General features: G+C 42.1%; 1 protein-coding gene across 2 annotated transcripts; it reads right to left on the bottom strand.

The window, feature by feature from the left end:
* Positions 1-1,250: 1,250 nt before the first annotated feature.
* On the bottom strand, positions 1,251-17,580 carry TDRKH (tudor and KH domain containing). Of its 2 annotated transcripts, XM_015250180.3 has the most exons (14): positions 17,383-17,580; positions 8,198-8,342; positions 7,344-7,450; positions 6,538-6,727; positions 5,795-5,934; positions 5,368-5,689; positions 4,327-4,487; positions 3,968-4,140; positions 3,669-3,733; positions 3,235-3,386; positions 2,909-3,010; positions 2,525-2,621; positions 2,140-2,227; positions 1,784-1,956 (listed from the first exon to the last, which is right to left on the bottom strand). In XM_015250180.3, the coding sequence occupies exons 2-13, from the start codon at positions 8,319-8,321 to the stop codon at positions 2,175-2,177; spliced, it is 1,686 nt and encodes a 561-aa protein (XP_015105666.1). In that variant the 5' UTR covers positions 8,322-8,342; positions 17,383-17,580; the 3' UTR covers positions 1,784-1,956; positions 2,140-2,174. The 2 variants fall into 2 exon arrangements, with proteins under 2 accessions (XP_031544826.1, XP_015105666.1); XM_031688966.2 differs by lacking the exon at positions 2,140-2,227 and having other exon boundaries at positions 1,251-1,956.
* Between the last annotated feature and the right edge of the window lie 319 nt (positions 17,581-17,899).

The following is a 17,899-nucleotide window of genomic DNA, read 5'->3' as shown; positions in this document are numbered from 1 at the left end:
GGACCTGAGCCAGAGAGGAAAAGGACTCAAGGATTTTAAGCTTTTGCCTTCCCCTGCCCCACAGCCATTTCTCCACTTATTCTAACCATCTACTGAGCACCTGCCAGGAGCCAAGAACCAAGCGCTAGGGAGTTCAGAAAGATTTAGGCCTTGTTGGGCAATTTTCATCCATATATTTTGGCTCAAATTGAAGGCAGATGCTAATTCCTTCTCTTTGATGTGGAGGAAATCAGAAGTACATGGATCCTGTAGTTTTGCCTCAAGGGGAGGATTTCAACAGACGAAATAGGAAGCATGGAAGAGAGCAATCCAGGAAGCAGGAAAAGTGCAGCACTGTACTGTTAGAATAAAGACCCCATCAGAATGGGATGTAAACTGACAAGGCTCAAAGGCCGCATTAAAGGAACAGGCTTTCATGCAGAGTAACAGGCTGCAGCTGGGAAGGAGACACTACTGATTTTCCAGAGCAAGAAGTCCTGTGAACGCTTTGCAGCAAACGAGTTCCCTTCCTAGGAGTAACGGCTGAGGAAAGGGGGGCCCAGCTGGCCACACAAGCCTGCGGTAGAGCAGTTCCAGCCGCAGGGCTGCGCCTGCTGCAGAGACTGCAGCACAGCCAAGTCTGAAACGTCACGTCAGTGGCAGCCCTTCTTTGATTCCTCCAGGAGCAGCCAAGCTGCTCATCAAAAATGCACCTTCACGGAAACCTTTCTGCTCGTTGGTACTGAGATTTTCTGGATAATAAATCTTGAAAATTGTTGTCTATGGGAAAATAGTTGCCATGTAGTATGTGGGTAGACACTGCTAATTCCTCGATTTAAAAAAATCCTCCATATGGCATCCTTACATACTGGTTTTAAGTTTTCCACTTTACCTTTCTCATCTTAAAAAAATATTCATCTACCATTCTACCACGTTACATTAATATTTACTTTCAAGTAACCTTCACAATTCTCACTGGATCCTCACGATACTGTCAGAAATATAAGGAAACAGGCTCCATAAATTCACAGCAAAGATCTATTCCTAGAACCCAGGTTTCTAGAATCCTAATCCATCTCTTTAAGGTGGGGTTTTACACAGCCTAACCTAAACTGGTTCTGAAGTTACTTTATGATGGGTGCGCAAGCAGGACACCTGTTTCCCAGACGGGCCCCTCTGTGTGAGGTGTCTAGCAATTTTCAGCAGATTTCAGTTAAGATACCCATAGGCTTGCTTCCACCTTGTGATTCAACCAGCACTTAGTTTTGGGCAATTTTCTTGAGAACTTTATTCAGCAAAAAATCTCTCAAATGATTTAAACAGCTACATATGTTCTCTCTCTCTGTGGCTCTGTGTGTACATATATATGTATTATAGACACTATACTAGAAACTTAGAATAGTTGCCTCTCTCCTTGTCTACTTGTACTTTAACTGAAGTTTACAGGGAAATAGCTGGAGCACTATTTCAAAAAACTTGACTCCAATAACATTAACAGTTTAGGGTGGGAGGCAGTATTCTCTTCCCACTTCCTGAAGCTTTTTAATGTAACTATACTGATTTTTGCTTTTGCCTCCTGACTCAACTGCCATCTTTGAGTTCACCAAATACCCCTTAACCAGAGTCAGAAGTCTGCAGAATCATCTCTTCCAATGACCAAACGCTGGCTGTTTCTCAGCCTCTAAAAGAACACAGCCTAGCCACAGTGTGCACTATGACTGGCAGGGGGGAACGAGCGGGATACTGAGCAGCCTGGAAGGAGTGCAGCAGTATTCAGACACTGCAAGGGGGTGAGGAGGTGGTGGGAAGGGGCATGTGTTTGTCTCCCTCCACCCCACATGCTTTCTGGTAGTCCAGTGGAAGGAGAAAATGCATTTGGTCCACAGCAAGCCAGATCATGTATACAATAAAGGAAGGACTGCATAGATCTCTTTATCATAGGCTCTTCTCTCCAGGCACCAAATCTTATGCCAAATCCTGCCAAAAACACAAAGACACAAAAAACTTGAAAGGGCTCAATCTGAAAGTAAAGCTGCAGGAAAGCAGCTGCAGAGAAGCAGTAGTAAGACAGACTACGGGGGAAGAGACTAAAACAAGGCCCCCGCCGGCACCCTCCTCCCTACTTTCCTGTTGCTACAGACAGATGACAGCTCTACTCACAGCAAAGCAGATGGTGGGGGGAGCTGAAGCTGGCTTCAAAGCAAGTAGTCATCTTCAAGGTTATCATCACCAGAAATAGAGGCAGCCTCTATTCAGCAGAAATGAGAGACAGTTAGAGACTGCTCTAATTTAGCAGGCACTGCCACTGAAGCTCAGGGGAAAGAATGGGCTTCTTGGTATTTAATGACCACCTTGCTTAAGAGGTAAGCCCTAATAACCTCCCTAGTTTGGAGAGACATTAAGAAATGGTAGCAAAAAAAAAAAAAAAGAAAGAAAAGAAAGAAAAAGAAAAGAAAAGGAAAAGAGAAGAGAAAAGAAGAGGAAAAAGAAAAAGAAAGAAATGCTAACTTCCAAAGCTGCCCTAGGGAGTGAACGCCGTCTGTACCTGATAAGCTGAGGCAGGACGGGGTGTTTGGTATCTCTCCAGGGCTCTTCTTGGTCTCAGGGAGCATGCTGCTGAGAGAAACATCTGTTTCTGTGGCCTGAAGGGAGAAAATAAGAGAAAAAGAATGTGTTTGGCTGGTGGGAAAGGAAAGGCCACCCCATCATTTTGCTCACAGAATCTGGGTCAGTCAGATTTTTGGCTGCTGAGTTTGGCTGCTGAGAGGGACACAATGCCTCCTTTGATCAACTAGTGGAGCAACTCAGTCCTTAAGAGTGCTCCCTACAAACTGCCTACAAACCGCATGCATGATGAGACGCCCGCATGTCTCAAGGCACCATCTTTGCTCCAGAGCAGCCCCCTGAAGGACTACAATGGCTCCCTTACCACATCATGCAACATTCCTGGGACAGTTCTGTTTTCTTCTACGTCTTCAGGAAGCTCAACTGCGTATCCTTTACGAACTAATTCTAACCCAATATCAAGTTTCTGAAAAGAAAAATGAAAAGGGAATGATGTCTCTGAAGGAAGGGCAAGTCAGAGGAAATCAGGCAGAAGCGCTAGGATTGATGCTTTAAAGAGTTCCCTTGATGGTTCAGTAAGCAGGATCTTATGAGGTAGAAATATTACCAGATAAGGGTTCCTGGGAAAGAAAGTAGAGACAATTAATATTACTGAAGAGACAGTGAGCCATGAGTGAACCCCAATCTTACCTTCCCATTGCTAGTATCATATAAGTAGATCTTGGGCCAAGTTGAGATCCCAGACTGGACATAACTAGAGATCTTGGCCACCAGGGGTTTCCAGTCAGCACAGTGAGTGAGTCTGTCAAACTCATCCAAAGCTGCTTCTTCCCATTGTTCACCTGACAAAAGATCAGAGAGTGCACTGCACCTAGGAAGGCTCAGAGCTGACGGGGGTGGGATGACGGGAACTGGAGGGAAACGGGAACTACCACCATCTATTCCAAAAGCCACCTATGTCTGCCTGCCCGGCAAGTTTCTGGCTGTTGCTTTCTAGCACTGGTAAGGAAAAGGCACCTGAACCCCCAGAACTCAAAAAGCCTGGGAATGTGAGTATCCCCACCATGTGCTCTGTGAAGTTATTCTATCTGGAGCGAGGTCAATAGGTGGTGCGACCAATGTACCTGAGGGGGCGATCCGTGCCAAACTACACTCTATTGCTTGAAATGGAAGGCTTAGGAAGTCACTCCTAAAGTGAAAGAAATTGAAGTTAGAATCCTAGTGCCAGAAGGGCCTTCTTATGTTCATTGCTTCTAGACAGCACCAATTAACTGAGCAGGAAAAGATAATCATCTGATCTCTGTAAAGAGGTTCTCTTCCAAATCCACCCTGGTGATGAGTGCCAATAGCTCACCATCCTATGGCCAGGACTGAGTCACCGGTTGGGACTCCAGTGTGACTCCACCCTGGTCCCCACACCGACCTGAGCACTCTGAGGTCCCTCAGTGGGCAATCTCCATTATCTCCAAAGTCAACGAAGTAGAGGTCCAGGTTTCCATTCTCTAAGGTCCCAAGGACCCGGGCTCGATACCAGGAACCATTTGTAGGTAAAGGTGCTGCAACAATGTCTCCTACATGCACAGTCAAGTCTTCAGGCTACACAAAGGGATGAGGAGTTAGGAGGGGGCAGTTAGGAAGGGGCAGGCTGAAAACTGAACAGTGAATACATCAGAAGGAAGAAAGAACCAGCAGCTGCTCCACAGGAAAGGGAAGACAGTCTGTCACAATGAAAAAGATATGCTCCTTTCATCAAACTCCTGCCCTGTCCCTATGAAAACTCACCAGACTGTTTTCATAGTGTTGCGTCATCTCACTGACAAGCTTATCCAATTGCAGGCTGCGGGAGCCAATGATCTGGATCCAGAAGTGGTTAGGATGTTCAGAGGCAGAGACATAGACTTCGAGGAATTCATCAGCATGGAAACTGAAGTCTGGACTGGGGACTAAACACAGGGATAAGCAAGTCAAGCTGCAGAAACATTACCATCCACTGTGGTGACTTACCAGAATCATCTGGGTTGAAATGGGGAGACTGGATCAGTGGGGGGTGAGAGGTACAAATACCAAGTGGCTATTACCATTTAAAAATGGCTAGGGGGACAAATGGATGAATTATACAAAACATCCTGAAGAAAGGCACTAAGTTATGTTCTGTTCCTTTCTATGTAACTGAGTAATGAGAGTTTATTCACATTTTTGGCCATCTTCCATGTATTCAAATCAGTCACCAATTACAATGAAGGGAAATCCCCATATACTAGCTGCAGTACGGACCAGGGAAAGACACATGGACAGACATGCACCTGTTCCAGATCCCATTCTACCACTGAGTCATTATGTGACCCTGGACAAGTCTATGAACCTCTTAGGGGCCCTGGTCCTCCCTGCCCATCCCAGTACCTATGCATAGAAGAAAAAGTCCATGGCCTTTTCATTCTTCTTGAATGGTGAAAAGTTTTAAAAACAGTAATAAGGCAGGAAAAAAAATAGGACTCAGTATATTTTACTTGTTTAAATAAGTATGTTTGGAGAAAGAATATCATGTAAATTCAATTACCTGACGTACTACACAGAGACTGGTTTCCTGTGAGCTAGCATGTTTCTATATTGTTATCTATAATTAGCTGGTTTGTATTCAGAAAAATATTTGTGTTTACGACTAACCCAAGTAAAACATTACCAGAGTCATACCTGTGATTAAAGACTTGTAAGTACAGTCAAGAAAATAGAAACTATTTTTTTACTGTTTCTTATTTTGAGTTATCTAAGCCAGTATTTCTGTCTTCTTTTCTTTGGCTAATGGGTTCCCTCTTTGTTACATACTTTCAAACATGGACATCTCTGGACTGGTCTGGGCTCCAGACTTCTGAAAGCTGTCATCACTAGGTTTCTCCCAGGAGCCTTCTTCTGGCCCTACAACAGCCATGTCACCACCTCCTCTGTGGGGAGGAACTGCCAGCGGTGCGGCCTGCTCCAAGCGACTACCAGTGTTCTTCCATAATGCCGGCTCCCCAGCTCCACCTGACTCTGTCACTTCCTCTCTTCTTATGCTGATTGGCTGCTTGCGTGGGACTCTGGTTTCTGCAGAATGAGCAATTCTCTTCCTGAGTTCTTCATCTTCTGAAACTTTCTCCAGTATCAAATGCTGTGGAAAATAAGAAGGGATGATATTTATGTGGCCAGATACTGACCAAGGATGGAGCAAAGAAAGGGTTCTCATTCTTATAGTTCAAAACTATCAGCTACTTACCTTGGCTGCCGCCACTTCCTTCTGTGTTCCTGAGATTTTTATAAGTCTTGACAGCAGCAATGTCCCCTCCGGTTCTTTGTCACAGGTAATTTTGGCTCCTGAGGCCTTACAGATAGAACGAATTGTCTCTCCGCCCCTTCCTGCATTGAATAATACATAAAAACCTATCCTTCCCTCTGGTTAACCTTAACTACTAGAGATATCACTATTTTGTATATACTAGAAGAGGAGAGCCAGTTCTCATTTTCAAGCTAAACGGAATGTAAGATATTGAATGGAAAGCAAGAGCTACTGAAATCCTTATAGTATAATCATTATAGTAAATCCTTACTATAATGGATTATTTGCTCTATCCATTTAAATTCTACACATTAGCTAGGTTAACATGGTCACGTTGCTTCCATTTTTTGACCACTCAGCATACTTTACATCCCCACTTCATTAGAAGATAATCCTACATGGTATGTGAAACATTTGACTAAGGACAGGACATTTCTCTGCCTTTAACAGCAGCATAAGGAATGCTCTAGAGGAGAACATAACAGGTGCTCTCTAGAGCACTGTCTTGAAAGATCTGGGATAAAATGAGCATCCTTAGCTTCCCTCTTTGCTCTGGTCTCAATGTCCCTGTTTTTCTCAACAAGGTGAAGGCAAAGTAGGCCAGGAAAAACCCTTGGGAAGGTGTGAAAGAAAGGAAAAGGTAAACAAAAAAGAAAACAGCAGAGTAAGCTGTCCAGTGGTACCTATGATTCTGCCCACAGATCTCTGGGGAACTGAGAGCTGCTCAGACACTGGGGTATTCTCTGTCAGGATCTGATGAATTGCTGCTTTGGCCTTGCACACCTGAACAGGAAAACCACTGATAAGCAGCACCCGCTCATCTCCTACATCCTCCGTGTCCACATCGATCCGAGCACCTGTCTGTTTTCGCAGCTGCAGAGAAAAGGATACAGGGCAGTAAGCTCTGGAAGAGCTCCCATCTGGGTCAGCTAAGGATACCCTAAACCTAACCCTGGAGGTAGATGGAACTGGACACAGTCAAGCAGGGTGCTATAAATAGTCCTCAGTGTACTTCCATGTACTTATGGAAGGAGGCTAGAGACAAAGGTAACTCCAAATAGCAATTAATTAAAAAGTTTGTCTAGAACGCTCTTTCCCCCTAATCTGATTTGGATTAGAGAATCAATTATTTTATTTTCTTGACATTCCAACCAAACAACAGAAGATGGTAAAAAGAAATCAGGCAGCAATTAAATATTTACTATCAGTTAATGAGAGTTCATAATTCCATAGCAGAAAAGGAGGATTCAAGCTATATCAAGCTGAGAACCATCCAATTAAAAAAAAAATCGCCATTTCAAGCTAAGGCATCCATTCCCTAGGGAGTAGAAGTATTCAGCTCTAGAGGGAGAATAACACAGCTAGCTAAAAAGTTCCTGTAGTTTTCTGTTTAAAATACACATAGTGTGAGTGGATTTTATGGAATGGGGGCAGAGGAGGGAAAGTAGAATTAGCCCCTGGGAGAGCCACTGCCTTCTCACATACTTACCTGTTTAATATTGGCTCCTTGCCGACCAATGATGAGCTTCACAGCCTCCTGGGGGACCCGCATCTCTATCTCGATGTCGTCCTCCCCAACAAATGTCAGCCGCTCTTCTGCATGGATCATGGCTCATCAGATCAGGTGTAGATAATACCCAAAGCTACCACCAGCCCTTCCCTGAATCTAGCTCTCAAAGAGACAGGGATGCAAGAGAAACTGAGGGTCTCAACCATAAAAGAGAAGGAAAAGTAGCATTTGAGTGGGAATTAGAAGGTCCTGGAAGACCAGGAGATGTGCATTCTCTCTGGCATACTCTTTTCAAATGCTAAAATGGGAGAAAAAACATATGGCTCTGCAAGGAAGGGGTGCTGGATTCTGGGCAAACTATTTTTCCCAAGGCATGACTCCTGGGGAAGAATGAAGGCTAGAAGTTGCCTGAGGAGTGCACTAGTCTCAGAACGTCTCTTTTTGTATGTATATCATTTCTCTAGGACCTATTCTCTATGTCCAGCCTTTGGGGAAACTGGACCCCACAGGCAGCCTTCTAACAACTAAACAGAAAGAGCGTATTTTAAAAAGGGTACGAATATTTAAAGAATAGAGAGAAATAACCCACTGCAGTGTTGGCGTCTCTGAAAGGAACAGGTCAATCAAATTATAAAGTGAATTCTTTATTTTGGAGACTAGCTTCACATTAGCAACAAAGAAAAGAAGACACCAAATAGCTTCAGTCAAAGATCCCTCACAGAAAGCCAATGACCTCAACAAACGATACTCAGTCTAGAAGGGAAGTTTTCAATTTAACAAGGTCAGAACACAGCCTAAACATTTCCACATGCACAGCCACGGGATTCATATACCTCTGCTTTCCCTGTATCTGCGGTACAGGATATAGGCGATCGTTGCACTGGCTGGGATCCCGAGGCCCAGTGCTACTTTCTGAATAGTGGACAAACTTGTCCAAGAAGTCCGTTCAGTGGACATTTTCTGCTGTACTCTCACATCCTGAAACAAGCAAATGAAGGAAAAGGAGCTTTCACACAACTTCAGTGACTGGCAGAGAGAATGGGAACACATTACAATATTATTAAGGAGACCGCTACTGCCCGCTTTCCCACTTCAGGGGCTTGCCTAGTCTCAGTCTGCGACACGTGAGCTCTCAGGGTACTTCTGAAAAGTTAGCTAAGAGACAGACACACACATACAACTAGACAGAGTGATCCTTCTCCCTCCTCAATCCCCCCACAGACCTATACACTGAACACAGTTTTAGAAGACAAAGGAACAAAAATTTAGTAAATGATCCAAATATTAAATATTTAGGTTTCATGTCAAACTATTTAAAGTTCCTTACATGTACCCTTCTATGCCTCCAGGCCTGTCCAGAAGCGGTTGTACCTGCAGGGAACGGCCTCCCAGGCCTAGTTTTAGGCTTTGCCACTTCTACTTCTCTTTCTTGGAAGTACAGTCAGTGTACTGTCTGTTCTCCTTATTCCTACATACTGCTCAACTAACGCTGAAAGGGTGGGCTCTGTCCTGCTCCCTCACCGAAACTGCAGCTTCCCAGGTAATCAACCCAGACGGCATGTATAAGCCTTATCTAGTCTTACTTCTGTGCCCTCTTTTCCGTGGTTTCTCCCACTTACCTGGAGGGGCCTTCTGAGTTTTGAGCTTGTCTCCCAGTGGCCTCTGTCTATTGCTATTGTCACTCGGCTCTCTTTGGGCCATTTTATCCATACTTGCAGCTTCAAGTACTACCTAAAGGCTAATGACTCCAACGCTGTACCTGGATTGATTCAGAAGCTCATCAAATCTCTTTTAGACCACGGCAATGGCCTCTTGCCATTAGTCTCTGACACTGAATCTCTCTCTCTTTTTTCATTTTGTTTTTAATTGAGTTATAGTCAGTTTGACACTGTATCTTCGTTTTGCGGCCAAGAATATTTTAACATGTCTCTCACTGTATTTCCTTACTCCATAGACTTTCTCATCCTCCCAGTTATTTCATACCATCTCTGCTCAAACCTCTAGTGCTTCCTTCTCCATCCTCCCTCTCAACTGATGCCTTTGCTTCCTATTTCACTGAGAAAGTAAAGCATTCAGAAAAAAATGTTAATTTCCAAACTTACTCACCTACCTTCACCTGTGCCTGAATATTCTATCTTTCCTCCTGTGGCCACCTCTCAACTGTCTCTGCTCCCAGCACCGAAGTCTCTCACAAAAGTGTTGCTCTCCTTCCTTCCCCTGCATCATTAATGCTTTCCTCTCTACTGAATCTTTCCATCAGACAAACATGCTATTATTATTTCTCCTTTCTCAAAGTTCTTCAATTCCACTTATTCCTCCATATATTTCTTTCTTTCCTTCCTTTTAAAGAAAAACTCGAGTGTCAATACTCCTGTGCTCAATTTCTCTTCTTGAATCCACTCTTACAGCTCTTGTCAAGATCACCGGTGACTTCAGTTTGCTATATCCAATTGTCAATTCTCAGTCCTCACTTTACCCAACAGCTCCCTCCCCCCAGTATCTGGCATAGGCGGTGACTCCCTCTTTTCTTGATGCTTCCTTCGCTAGGCTTACACAACAGCACACTTGCCTGGCTTTCCTTTTCCTCTTCTGGCCGCTCCATCAGTCTCCTTTTTCTAACCTCTAAACACTGGAGGGCTCCAGGGCTCTGTCCTTTGTCCTCTTTCTTCCACCTCACTTCTTTGGTGATCTCATCAAGTCTCATTCAGTCTTGGCTTTAAATCCCATCTATATGCTGATAATTCCCAAATCCACAGATCCAGTTAGGACATTTCTCCTGAACTCCAGGTTGTATATCCAACTGCTTATAAGATGTCTCCATTTGAAGTTCAATAGACATCTCAAACTTAACAAGTACAACACCTAGCTTCAGATCTCATACCCTGCCTGTAGTCTTTGCCATCTCAGGAAATGGCAACTCCATTCTTTCAGTTCCTCGGCTAAAACTCTTACTCTTTGTCCGCTTACACAGCACATCCATCCTGTTAGCAAATCCTGTGTATTATCCAGAATCTGACCACTTTTTACCTCTTCACTGCTATGACCACCATCTGCTCTAAACCATCATTATCTCTTGCCTAAATTACTGCAACTGCTTAATTATGTCCCTGCTTTGCCATTGTCCATTCAGTTTATTCTCAACATAACAGCTGGAGTAAGTCAAATAATGTTATTCATCTGCTCAAAACCTTCCATGGCTTTCCATTTCGCTATGATTAAAAGACAAAATCATTATAATGACCTGCAAGGTCATTTTGATGGTCTCCTCATCAGAAGGTAAATTCCCCAAGGCAGAAATTTTGTTTTGTTTCTCAGTACTTAGCACAGAATGGCCACTCAAATATTTGGTCGATAACCATTTCCTGAATGAATGAATACACTTCCTCTTATTCTTCAGTAACTTCATTTGCCTACATGTAAACTGATTAGTGGCACAAAAGGTCCTTTAATAATCTAATTTCTGCTTATCATCTTCACAGCACACAATATTCTAATGCCACTTCTAACCAGGGGAACAGGATGTGCTCTCTTCTGTATCCTTGCTCTGACACATATCATTTCTGTCTTCCTAGTCTTCCTCCTTAGCCCACCTGGCATCTCTTGCAAAATCCTATTCCTTCTTCAAGTCTTAGCTCTACCACCCCCTCTTTTTCTAAGGCCTCTGGGATTTTCCCCAGCTAATTTAGGGTGAGTTTCTCCTTAGCTCATACTACTCTGTGAATGATACCTCCGTGAAAGCACTTGCTCACACTGTATACAATTGTTAATCTGTTAGGGATAGGGAGTCCTCTAGACTACTGGCTTCACCAGTGCAGTTCAGCCACACTTACTAGGTACTTCTATGTGCTAGATGCTACTGTGGCACTAAGGACACAAAGGTGAAAAGATAAATTTATTGAGTAGCCAGTCTGCCACCAGGCATTTTACATTATTTCATTCAATCTTCATACAATACTGTAAGCTAGGAAATATCAACCCTAGTTTTACAAAGGAGTACATGCTTAAAGACGTTACAAAGCATCTTATCCAGACTTTGGGTATTATTTGCATATTACAAACCTTTTAAAGGGACTTTAGGACACACACACACCCCCACCACCATTTTTATCTAAACTCTCATGGGAATACTACCTGGTGTCTTTATTCTTTATTTTGATCAACATGTTCAATTCAAAATTAGTAACAAACATACTGGTGGAAACAGTATAGGTGGCCAAAAAAACTAAAGACAATGTCTATTTCTCAATATTACAATCTAGTAGAATAAAATACAATGGGACTTTTAACAAGATTTGCTTTAAAATGAATGAGGAAATGTAATTTATGCTATAACTTGCCAAAATTCAATCCAAATGATTATGACAGCCAAGAAAAAAATGTTTGTCACCTCTAAAAAATCTCTTTGTATCCTAGTAAGGCTAAGAATATACTCATTAAAAAAGGACCTACTTAGTAATAAAACTTTGGTTCTAAAAAATTAAAATAAAGTAATAAAACTTTGGCTGTAAACATACCTTTCCTAAAAGTCTTTCAGGAAGAGTGATGAGGGAAAGGAGACCTAGCACAAAAATCTCATTTCAAGGAGTAGATAAAAATCACACAGAGACTGCAGGCAGATTTCTCACTACTGTCAGAGAACCAAGTTTTTACATTCCGCCTCAGAGAGCTTTAACCAGAAGAAATGAATAAAGTTCTTCAGAGAACTACCAGAAGTTTACCAAATCTATTTTTTCTAGCCAACAGTTTTAAACAAATTTAACCCACTCTCTTGCCCAGACTCTTGGCCTGAAGAGAAAAAAAATCTTTTATTACCTTGGTAAGGGACTCTTTTCAAGTGTCTTGTTATCCCAGGTAATTAGTTACTAAGTAGATCCAGTATACATATGGTCTCTAACTTAAGATGGTTTGGCTTAACGATTTTTGACTTTACAATGGTGTAAAAGTGAAACACGTTCAGTAGAAACCATACTTGAATACTGCTCTTTTTCCAGGCTAGCAACATGTGGTATGATACTCTCTCAGGATGGTAGACAGCGATAGCAAACTGTCAGCCACAGCATCACAAGGGTAAACAACCAATAATTTACTTACAACTATTCTGGTTTTCACTTTTAGTACTCAATAAATTACATGTGATGAAATAAAAACTCGTATCCTAAGTTCTAAGGCAAATCAAGGATAATTTACACTTAAAAAAACTTCTCTGCCTATTTGGCCTCCTCTCTTCCTCCTACTGTGCACTGCGTATCTGCACGATGCATCAACCAAACCTCCCAGTTGGCAGAAATTCCTGCTCAATCACAAAAAGCAACACTTGTGGAGAGCTAGACTCAGAAGCAGCACACATTTGATCCACCACATGGTACTCAGAAAGTTGTAGATTATATCTCACATCTGAATTAGGCTGCCAAATTGATAATGGGAAATTGTTCCTCAAAGGCCAAAGAGCTTCCATGCAGACAGCTACCTACAGAAATACCAATGAGATTTATGTATGCTTGCAATACTTCATTGGGAATTAGAGGAAATCCCACCCTGAAATGGCCAAGATTGGGTTCTCTTTTTGGCATTCCAAAATTGATTTTTTGTGTTCAGTTAAAGCCGGCAGTCTCCTGGATCTCTGCCTGCACAGTCTACTGGAAATAACTGTGGTAAGAGCTTCTGTTTTTCAAAAATTAGGTTAGCAGGGAGAAATATTTGTATAGGATTAGTTCCTTGAATCCTCTGAATTGGAAAAACTTTCCAATTGTTAAATCTTTAGAGAACTCTCATCTCAAACTACTGTACACATTTTAGTTGATACGCAGAAGTCCCAAAAGGGTCCAAAATTTCAAAGTAGCCTTATTCAAAGATTTGCTGTAGAAGGCTAATGAAAGATTAATGATATAAAAGGCACCTAAAACTTTACTGCTCCCCTCTGTCCTCCTTTGAGTACCCATTCTAGTAATCCTCTGTCTGAATTACCTTTCCACTCTGAAGACACTATGGTGCCTTCAGAAATGGGACTACCTGAGGCTGTAGACCATCATTAAATAATTTCTTAAACCCGAGGAGGATCCTCAAAAAATGTTTGTAAATTGACAACACTGTAAACTGACTATACTTCAATAAAAAAGAATGCAAAGTTTGTAAATGGAATATCAAGATGAGAGGCTATCAGTCTGAATAAACTGACCATAGCTAATATTCAGAGCCTGATAGGAATTTTTTTTGGGGGGAGGGCCCTTCTCCCCTAAGCTAGTTGAGAAAAAGTGATATTCCAACAGGTGAATGGGTATGTTAGTCTTTTTTTTTTTTTAATCATTGAGGTGGCTACCCAATTCTTTGAGGAATTAGTAACAACTGCCCTTGTTTAAAAATCTTAAAAGTGCCTTCTCCATAAATATTTATAAAAAGGGTTTAGCCATCTAAACAGGTTTCTTTGATTTGTTCCATATGCCAGAAACCCAATTTGAATCTAACCACTTATAACTGATTGGTTCAATATCACTGTACCTGATTCATGGCTGATATTTTGGAATGAAAACTATGAGGTGTCTGTTTGTATGTATCTATATATATGTGTGTTGTAAATGTGCGGTATTGCCAAACTTAACTTGTAAAAGAACTCTATTTAACTGGCTTAAAGGAAATTAAGCACTTACATACTCAGAAATACAAAAGAAACTGGCCAGAATGAATTTCTGGCTCCTGTGATCTTGTAAGCAAATAGGACAGGAGGTCCCCTGGAGAAAGAGAACCAGGCATGGCATTCTTGACAGAAGAGAAGCCATTCTGGCCAAGGCCATTTTGCGATCTAAGCCTGGCCACAATGCTAGTCTTTGAACAGGCCTCAGTAATGAATGATCTTCAGGGAACAAAAGAATACAGAAACAACTGTTATTAGGCAAGAGAAGTTAACAATAGCAAAAATAATAGGTCAATTGTAAAGACTTCCAGTTCTCCTTCAATGATAAAGATTAGCCTGAAGCACTCAACCACCAGATCAACTGGCACCTAAGGGAAGATGCTGACCTTTTCTGACCTTGTGACTTCAATCAACTAAAGCTTGAACTCTCAATCACCCAAGCCCATTCATGAATATACAGGTACTCTTAGCTTAAAACTTCCCCAATTTTGCTGTTGGGGAACCATTGCTTTGGGAAAGATTCCTGATGTTCTTCTTACTTTCTGCAAGTAATAAAATCCTCCTGATCCTTGGCTTGGCTGTGTCTTTTAGCTCAACATCCACTAAGAGATGAACCCAGTTTTTAGGCAACAATCTGGGAGATATTCAGTGTTGAAGTAATAGCTGGTATTAAAGTTAGCTTAAGCTTGTTTGTTTAATTGATAATACATGTCATTAGAGTCATCAAAATTAAATATAATACTTTTATTGTACCTAGATTTACTAGAAATCCAATAAGAAACAATTATATCTGCTACAAAGTTTGTCAGAAAGAAAAATAACTTGATATGATAAAACTTTTAAGTAAATAAAAGAGAGGTAAATGAGGTAAGAGCTTTTAAGTAAGTGCTTTAAGAATAATTGTTTTGGGAACGTCTAAAATAAAAGTGTCTCCGGACTTTGGTAACTTGAAACTTAAGAGTTTTGCTAAATTAAGTTAAATGATGGAAGTCTACTGAATATCTAGATCATTCTCAAATAAAGTGAGATACTGAAATATTAGTAACTGAATACAGACTTCCTTTTACAAAGAAACTAAAGATATTTGGAACTATTAATATGTTTAGTGCCACATTAGGACATTTTCTGTAAAAAAAAAAAAAGCATGTTGTTTTCTAGAAACCATAAATAGTGTTTATAAGCCTGCCAACCTACAGAATGCTAACGTAAAAGAGTTAATAATTGCCTACCTCTTAGTTTTCACTAAAAATTAAGGTTTTTAAGACCTGAGAATTCTAATATGTAATTTAAGCTCCAAGAATAATAAGGGAAACATTTCAGTATATAAGGAAAATTAGAGATGTGTTTTCAGGAAAAAAGACGGTATGAGAAAAGGAAATACATTTCTGTACTTCCTTTGTGATCTTTTACTGTCACCCAGGTGAAGTGACTAAATATTGCTCCACAGTGACCTATGATCAGATCCTAATCGACCAAGAATTAAACATTTATTTTGATATTTTTGACCATAGACTCGACTCCCCCTCACTCCCCCCAGAAACCTCGTGCAAAGTGAGGACCCTTGGAGACACTCAGAAATGTACACTAGTTTTCTTTGGATCTTGGGTGAAGAGTTTTGTTTTTTTAAGCATGTCACATTTGCTAATTAGTATTGTCAATGTTTTCCACAGTAAATATGTATTACTAATACAAAAAAAATTGTTTTTGGATATTATAAACTTTCCAAAGATCAAATTCTAAATGAAGTTCATTCGACCTCTAGGTAGCTTTGAGGCTTTCCAAAGGGTCCCTGGAAGACCTCAGAATGTTTTCCTCTCCATCTCAGAAGACAGAATAACCCTTTATACTAGGCTTCGTTGCTATTGGTTCCACGGTACTCCAAACATCCCTTCACACACATGCTTTGCTTGTAATTCTTGATTAAGGACTATGTCTGTAGAGAGAATGAATTGAAGGCAGCAACAGCGGGTGTAGGGAGACTAATTCAGAGGCTAGTCCAGGTATCAATGGAGATGGAGTGAAGTAGATGGTTTAGAGAGTTTGCACAGGTAGAATACACAAGACCCAGCAACTGATTCATGGAAAGGTTAGAGGGTGAGCCAAGGAGCTGGAGATGGTGGTGTCTGAGGTAGAATACTGAATATTGGTGGTGGAGGGGATGTGGGTGGCAGGAAGATGAAGGTCTGTGACATGGATAAATTTATTGGGTGACTTCTATTTGAACCAAAAACTAAATTTTACTAACTCCTCTTCAGATACTGTAAATCTGGTTTGTGCTAATTATCAGCTGATGTCTCAAATGAATATCTACTTGATTAATATTAATCAAGTATAGTTTTATATTTATAATTTACATACCCTTTCACACTGGTAAGTTTCTTTTAAGAACTATAAAGTGGGAAAAATATGAATGAAATGAGAATAACTGCATAGTACTAAATGCTAGCTTGTGTTTGACTTTATTTCTTCAAACTGAATGTAAAAAGGAGACTAGAACTTAAGACCATAGCTCCTAGGGGAAGCTAGGTAAAGAGGAGACATGTGGATCATTTTAAGGTTGAGAAATGTAGCTAGACAACAGTGTTCAGTAAAAGCTAACTTTGAAATTTCCTGACATTTGTATTAAGCAGTTGCTATCAACTATCTGATACGCGTAACTAAGGCTTACTTTTATATTATCATTTCAAAAACACAGTTAGGAGTCAAATCCACTTTGTGAGCTCCGTGGGGTCACGGATCCATCATTCCAGTACCTAACAACCAGAACCTACGAAGTATTTAAAACAGTGATAGGTTTGTTGAACTGACGTAGGTCATTCAATCTTCTCATCCTTGCTACATTTATTTTTAAACCAATGAATGAAAAAAAGCCTCCACCCATTTCTGTCAAGTTGAGGAAAGTCTTGAGCCAAAACCCACGAAGCTATTTGCATTAAGTAAACAGGGAAACTGGAAAAACAAACAAAAAGCCCCCCAATTTATTATTCTGACGACGTAAACAGTCATCCTACTAGAGGTAATTAAAGAAAAAGCTGCGGAAAATAAAAAGCTAACTGATGGCGGTTGTCAGTCTCAAAAAGGACTAGTCGAAGAGTCCAAACTGGCTTGTGGCAAACCCTCTCGCCCGAGTGCAAGGGTCCGTTGTGGCTTAACCCTGGGGCCGGCGCGTTTCCTCTGGATACGGTTACTAGCCCCGAGGAGGGGGAGAGCTGCCCCTACACAGCGCCTCCCCATCCGGGGACCAGACGCCAGCCCCCGGGCCCCACACCCTCGCCTCGCCTGGCGGCGCGTCCCTTCCCTCAGCCTCACAAGTTTGCCTCCTCGTTGCCAGAGGCGCCCTTGGCCCAGGCTCTCCACTCCCCAACCTCCGCTCGCGGTCCCCGCCCTTACCGCTTCTCGAGTCAGCCGTCGCGCGCCGCCTCGCACCTCACCCCAGCGGCCGTCGCCTCCTCTCGCTCTCACGGGTACTCTGATCCCCGCCGACCTGGCTTCAGACGCCACTTCCCCGCCCCCGCAGCCCTCCCGCACCAATCAACGCCCGGTCCGCAGCCCGACCAATCAGCCTTCCCATTTACAACCAATCCTCGTGCTGGCTGACCCTGAGCGACGGCGCTGCCGAGTGCTGATACCCAATTACCCGGATGGAATTGTAAGCCGGCCCACCAGGTCAGCCAATAGGCTCCAGGGAAAGCAGACGTAGTTAACTGAGTAGCACCCGCTGAGTATTAAACAGCCAATTAGAGGCTCACGGAGTCCTCCCAGTCCCCCTCTAGGCCAGTTACCGAGGAGGCGTCCGCTTCTCAAGCCTACGGGAAAATTAAAGCTCCCAAGGTGCGAAAGGATGGAATCACTCAGCCATATCACCGTGTGTACAAAATTAGTGCCTTTGTACTAAGCCAGTGCCACC

Source organism: Vicugna pacos, chromosome 21 (assembly GCF_048564905.1).
Source record: "Vicugna pacos chromosome 21, VicPac4, whole genome shotgun sequence".
Taxonomy (NCBI): Eukaryota; Metazoa; Chordata; class Mammalia; order Artiodactyla; family Camelidae; genus Vicugna; species Vicugna pacos.
Note: the sequence above shows the minus strand (reverse complement) of the source record. Positions and strands in the feature narration are given on the sequence as shown.

What these genes read in the sequence shown, in the direction of transcription:
- TDRKH (XM_031688966.2), bottom strand. Translation starts at nt 8,321, where the DNA reads ATGTCCACTGAACGGACTTCTTGGACAAGTTTGTCCACTATTCAGAAA. An exon ending in CAGGAATGTTGCATGATGTG is followed by an intron (nt 2,622 to 2,908) that starts GTAAGGGAGCCA and finishes TTCTCCCTTCAG; the next exon opens with GCCACAGAAACAGATGTTTC. An exon ending in GTCCTGCCTCAGCTTATCAG is followed by an intron (nt 1,957 to 2,524) that starts GTACAGACGGCG and finishes TGTTTTTGGCAG; the next exon opens with GATTTGGCATAAGATTTGGT.